Source organism: Drosophila elegans, unplaced genomic scaffold (genome assembly GCF_018152505.1).
Source record: "Drosophila elegans isolate 14027-0461.03 unplaced genomic scaffold, ASM1815250v1 contig_208, whole genome shotgun sequence".
In the NCBI taxonomy this organism is placed as follows: Eukaryota; Metazoa; Arthropoda; class Insecta; order Diptera; family Drosophilidae; genus Drosophila; species Drosophila elegans.
In genome coordinates, this window is record NW_024545578.1 from 12,189,993 (window position 1) to 12,196,859 (window position 6,867).

Below are 6,867 nucleotides of genomic sequence, written 5' to 3' on the forward strand. Positions count from 1 at the left end.
AAAATTGTATTTATTTTTCTTGTTTGTCTTATAAAAATTTCAATTGCTTACAAATGCTAATTTTTACATTTGATTAATTTAAATATTTTTTTGTTTAATTTGCAATGCCAAAATGAAAATAATATGGTTTGAATTTTGCTAAAATCAATAAAAATGGTAAAATACATTTCGAGTTTTGTTATTCTTGATTATTCGTATCAAAATTGCTTAAATGTTGTTGTTTTATTTCATTTTTTATAACAATTTGTTTTTTCTGTTCGACGGTTTTTTATTTTTTATGTTCTGTAGCTATTTTGTAGACATTTTTTATTTATATTTTCTTTTTTTTGTAAACATATAAAATTTGCTGTTTGCTTAAAATCTATTTTGTACAATTGAGTTGTTGTCTTTTGTTGTTCTTGTTGCTGCGGTTGCATCTTTGTTTGTTTGTTGGTTCTGTATTGTAGTTCTGTATTTACTAGTTTAGGATTTATATATGTAAGTAGTTGAAATGCAAAAATTTGACAATTAGTTTTCAGTTGAATACGATACTTGTGGTTTTACTCATATGTATAGACACTAATTAGGTTTATGATAATTATACACATTTTAAGTATTTATTTGCTGCTGCTATCAAAATGATGTATGGTAATAATGTATTTGAACCAACCGGGAAACCTTTGCTTGCAAAAAAAACGTTTTCTTCGAACTGAAATCGGAAAATTTGACACCCAAAAAAGTAACAAACAATCAATATCACTTTAAGCAAATCGATGACAAATTTTGAATTTTTCTCTCTCTTTCTCAAAAATAGTTTAAAAATATTCTTCTTATTTTGTTGTGGAAATATCCCATTTTTTACAAAACTCCTTCCTACTCATGTGTCCATACCCAAAAAAGAAATCACAATGCGCTTTGATTGAGCCTGCCTTTTCCCAGAAAACCACGAAGATTTTCTCTCCACCCGGATGAAAAATGGAATTTAATTTTCCTTGGAGTTGGCATCGGTCACATCGTCATCTTCGTTATTCTGACTGCCGCTGCTGATTTCGAAGGATATCTGTATGACCGTCGGTCGTCGCTGGCTGGAATTGTAGCTGTAGATCCTCAGAGCGTAGCAGAAGATCTGCGCCAGGAGATCCCAGCATCCAAACTCCGACATTGTCATCGATCCCTGTTGACTTCCCAGAGGCACGGAAATATTGGCACGGAATTGAGGACGATGTTGCTGCTGTTGCTGTTGCGACTGATGCTGTTGCTGCGGTGGTGCAGCAGGTGTTGCAGTTGTCCTTAGATTCGTTGCAGTTTGCTGGCCATGCTGCTGATTGCTTCGGGCCAGCAATTGGGCCTGGTCGGGTATGAAATATGCAATGGCCATGGCGGTATTTGATGTTGTACAAAATAAAATTTTTTATAAATTTTATAAAAAAATATTTAACTTGAACAGTGTAAATATTTTTAAAGTTTTTGTTTTTAGTCTCCCGGAATATTTGATTATATTCACTGCTTGCACTTTTAAGTTATTTCAAGTCTTATTTTTTCGTTTCAAGCACTTGGAAAATTTTTCTGACTCATTTGGCGGGAAAACGTACGAGGAAAACTTGTCGCTTTTTGACGAACTTTTCTGGCTGTGCGCTTTTCGCTTCCGCTTGTTATTCAATGTTCTCTGCTCGAGGTTTCAGCGTGGACTGACTGTAAATATCCTTGCTGCAGTCACATTTATAAAATAGCTCTCTCTCTCTGTTTTTGTATAGGAAGCGGGTTTTCTCTCTCGCGGTGAATGTCACCCTCCCAATTTCCACCACCCCCCAGGAAATGTGTGTGTGTATACTGTGTGTGTGCTTTGTTTATGCCAACAACCAACCAATTGAACCACCAACCACAGGGACTCACACCACCAACAAAGTGCCACCACCACCACCGCCAGTTTACCACCCCAAAAACACGGCTGCCTTTGTTACCTTTACTTTGCCACCAAAAAAGGGGGAGGGAAAAGGGCTGAGAAACTGAGAGAGAGTCGGAAAATGAGAGAGTAATTGGGGAAAAACGTTAAACGTAGCACTATAACGTCATACGTAAGCTCTTTGTGAGTTGGCTTTGCGAGGGGCGGATACGCATAGAGTTCGAATTTTAGGGGTTATGTTTGGTTTACTTGGCCTAGCTGAGTCTAGCAATTTTAAGGGGAAATTTGGCCACAGTTTCATTTTTTCGAAACTCGAATTTAGTTTCGAATATACTTTCCTATGGGTTTCTCAGCGGATGAATCAACAATTGTTTGTTAGGGATTTTTCGTTTGCATAGAAACTGATTTGTGAAAACTATATATTTTTATGAATATAATATATTATGAATTTAACCAGTAATTAAACATATATATTAAATACAAAAATACTTATTAATTCTAATAATTAAATACTGCTAAGATAGTTTTAAAATTAAATCTAATATCTTAATTTAGTGTTATTGGTAAATTAAATTAACTCAATGTTAAATTGGGAACAGCACGTAAATACATTTAACAGAGAGTCTCCTTCAACTTAGACAAACATTCAACTAGTAACCTGCATTCAAAATAAACCTCCTTCAACTGAAAAACCCATAGAAGCCAAATCCTTAAAGTTAAGCCCCTGTGAAATAGTCCTTGAAGTTTCCCCCCATTTGGAACCTTAAACTTGACCAACCGAAAGGCCACCCAAATGGGTTGACCTTCAATTTAAATCATTTCCAGCTCCCGCAAACATTTTGCGCTGACGACAATTTTAACCTTGGAGAGTGTTTGTTCCTAGCTCCCCTACTCCCTTTCCACCGTAAGCTGCAGCTCATCCATTATGATAAGCAGTTCCTGTATAGTTGCAAAGTAAGGAAAACAGTGGTGGAGGTAAAGGGGTAAAGGAAAAAGTTACGAGAAAAATATTCTTTTTAAATACAATTTATGGCTCGAAAAAGACCATGATTTATAAATAAAAGCATAATTTTATGCGGTGTTTTGATAAATGTGCCTTTTTAGTTATTTGTAACTTCCCTTAATAATTAAAACAATTTTATGCGTTGTAGTTTTTTTTAAATCTAAAATTCAATGTTCAATAATTCACATTTAAATATTTATATGTTAAGCCCCTTTTTCTTCTACTTGTCTGTCTTCCATACTCAATAAATGTCACTTTAGCTGAAGCACTTTAACATTTTAGAAAAAGATTTCTAGGGAGCAGGAAGCAGAATGCCAATTGAGCTTATTTCCTCCCCCTATGTTACATATTTGCTGAGGGAGCTCTAACAAAGTTTCAAGGCCATCGCCAAGGCCAAGGGGCCGCCAAATGTGGGTGCTGCTCCACAAGTATCCTACCGGCAAAAGCTTTTTTGCTCACTCAATTGGATCCAAGGTCATGCCGGCCGGCGTTTCCTCCCATTTTCATGTTTTTCTCTCCCTTTTTGTGCGTGCGACCTTGACAATGAAATTCGTTTACGGAGCACAGGGCTCCTCCGAAGAAATTGTGGGTGGCACTGGGTAAGCTTTTCTTGACACAGTTGACAGCACGTGCTCTTCATATATATAAATGCCAAGCTCAAGGTCGCTGGATATCGATTTGCCCAACTGAAAGGGTCTGTAAAAGCTAGCAAAAAAGTTATGGTTTCAGTGGCAATTGAGCTAATGAAGTGATAAGGGCCTAATAAATTAAGAGCTTGATTGATATAAAATAATTATTGAAGCGAAGGAGGGTCTATTAAAAAAATGTTTTAGAACATTCCAAGATTTTTATAAATGCATATTAAATTTGAGTAAAAATCTAAATAAATAAAAATCATGATAATAATGAACAGGGCAATATTAGCCTATGATTCCAAACACCAAAATTATTAAACCATTTCAGATTTAATAGTTAATAATTTCTTGTAAATAAATCTTTTAAAATCTTTTGATAGACAATACTGCACAGCAGTCATAAATTCAATTGAGAGCAAGTCATGTTAGCTCACTAGTTATTCAACCTTACCCATGTCTTTATACATTCTTCTTACAGAATTTTATGACAGATGTTAATATATTAATTCCGTATTCACCTTGCCCATCAGCCGTGAATCGTTTTACTCTTCCCCTAACATTATTTATAATTTCTGATACAGATTTTCATTTAGCAATATGCAGTCTCAGCAATCACAGCAAAGAAATATCATCTCTTAGGAAATTCTCCCCTAACCAGTGGACACGCATGTATGGACAATATGTTAGCATCACTTAAGCCCCAACGAGTCCTTTTCCAGGACGCATACCCAAAGAGTCCCAATTGTGCGCCGTGTGTGTGTGTGTGTAACTACTTAAGCCTCATCATACGCGTTTTAATGCCCATCATCGGCCAATATCCAGCGGACCATCATTATGTCTCCCTGCAAGGACCTCGACTTTCCACTCCTCTCCTCACCACTCATCCTGGTTTTGCAGTCCGGCCCGTGCAATTATTTCATGCATTGTTCAAGGATTGCTCGTAGAAATTTTCTTTTTGCACATTGTGAAAGGGCCAAAGTGTTGTCAGGGGATTTCCAACCCATGGACAATAGGCTCCAGAGAGAGAAACGGAACGGAAATGGCAACAATGCCGAGCTACCAGTCCTGTTCTGTAAACAATTGACCGTGCACTCAAAAAAAATCTGAAACTTTAATAGTTTTATAAATTGTATAAAACTATAGCTTTTAATAAAAATTATTATTCTAAATGTGGATTTTTTTATACAAGTTAAAACGATGAAATAATAAAACAAAAGCTGCTTCATTTATTTTAGTAATATAATAAAAATCAACATTATATTCAAAATGTTCTTAACTAAAAAAACAATAAATTTAATTTTTTTTGAGTGTGTGGTTCGGTTTGGTTGGGTCTGCAGGATTACGCACCGGTTTACAAGATGCGACCGGGCACTTAATGATTTCCACTTATGCATTGCAGACATCATCATCGCCATCAAAATCGGTCGAGGGCCGAACAAAGTGCATTGAAGGCTCACATCAAGTGTCCGTTCGTGTTCCTGTGCTGTTGCTAATCTATATGTAAATTTTCGCACAACACCAGAGACAGTTAGCCGCCCGAAATCGAAGCTGTAAATACCCTAAGAAATCTGCACAAAAACTCCCCTTTCGACCACACCCACACATGACGTCATGCCAAGTGTTTGACAAATGGCTTAAAAGGGCTAAGACAAAAAGGCAAAGTGATAAGGGGAGAGTGGAAAATCGCTGACAACATACTAAAAACTTGACAAAGTGTGTTGGCAAGTGTCAGGCCCAGGACACAAGACTTGGAAAGTGGCAAAAGGACCACGGCCACGGCCAGGACCCACGTCCTTTGCATATGTGCCGGGGCGATGTGTAAGTGTGCGTAAAAGATAAATAATCATGTGATATCATCTGAGGCGTTGGAGAGAACTTTTTAGCCCAGTCACCGACGCCAAAAATTAATTTCATACATTTTAAAATTTCAATTTATTTTGCTTTGCACGAACGCGCTGCGTCTTCAAGCAGACAATGGGTATAAGGGATACAGCCCCTCAGCAAATGGAAACCCCTACCAGCCGCAGTCGGAAAAGCCACCACCACCCCGCTTTTCCATGTGTGTCCCCGTTTGGCTTTTGTTTTTCTTCAGCTCGTCCTTTTTTCACACTTGTCACTTGCATTTTTGACATTTCAGTTAGCAAAAGGATGGGAAAGAATGATGATGACTGCGCGAAGAAAAGGACAATGGCGGGGATTCCGGTTGCCGGAGGCGGTATATGTCAGCTTCTTAATTAATTATGTGTACTTGTATGCACAATTGCAATGACAGTTGTGAAAAGTGCAGCTCTGAAATTATATTGAACTTTAAAGCAAGTAGCTTGCAAATATGGGGAAATTTTGTGTAATTACTGCAAGCTTCTTTTAAATCTTAACAATTTTAAACTAATTAACTCATGAAGTATAATTTTGTTATTACAAATTAATTTCATTATTCGTTTAATTAAAAGAGTTATCTTTTAACATTTGTTTTTATAAAATTTTGTATTTATACATTGGAATGCATAGCTTAGTTTTTAAAAAGCATAGCAATATAATGTTTAGAAACAGTACTTAAATGTGGTACTTCATCAAATAAAATTCAAGGAATTAAACTTTTATAAATATTTAGTTGTTTAAATCTCATCTTGTTTTAAATATTATAAAAGTATGAAAGGACCATATTCCTCATCTTACCCAAATAGCACCTCTAAAATCTTCACAAACAAGTTGTTACCCACTACATGAAAAAGTTTTTATATCTTTTTGATTAGTTTCTGACCCGACTGGCGAGCTCCAAAAAATCCGCTGGGAATCACCGTGTCCTTCCCAAGAGAAGTCAATTTAAATTAAAGGAAACACGCGGAGCTGCATATTGAAATGTCCTGGACGAGACTGACTCCTTTCGACCCCTTTCCCCCTGGGGTTAAATGGGAAAGGGATGTAGAGGGTTAAGCCGCGAGGCAGGGGAAGATGGACGACACCCGACAAAAGTTAAATTGCAGGTATTTAAGCATTTTATGCAAAATTCATCATCATCATCTGGCGGCACTGGAGGAGTAAATGAAGAACTGCTGTTCCCCCCTTTGCCTTAACCCCTGACTGGCTGAGCACTTTCGTGTGCATTATTTAGCACCGTGAAAAAGTTCATAACTGCGCTGCGCTCGTGAATTGTAATTTTTCTTTCAGCGCTTTCATTACTTCATCGCTCGGCGAGGAGGAAAAGTTTTCGCATCGGTCTGCGAGCCATTTATTATGCCATGAAATTCGAGGCAAGGCATCCTACAGCTACTCCACTTTTATTATTTTCAAGTTAATGTTCATTTATGCTGGTTACACCTCGACTTCTCGAGCTTTTGTTTAATTAG

At 37.0% G+C, this 6,867-nt stretch overlaps 1 protein-coding gene across 1 annotated transcript; it reads right to left on the reverse strand.

The window, feature by feature from the left end:
* Positions 1 to 400: 400 nt before the first annotated feature.
* On the reverse strand, positions 401 to 1,655 carry LOC108135532 (cell death protein Grim). Its single transcript, XM_017256279.2, has one exon. The coding sequence runs from the start codon at positions 1,355 to 1,357 to the stop codon at positions 962 to 964; it is 396 nt and encodes a 131-aa protein (XP_017111768.1). The 5' UTR covers positions 1,358 to 1,655; the 3' UTR covers positions 401 to 961.
* Positions 1,656 to 6,867: the final 5,212 nt, after the last annotated feature.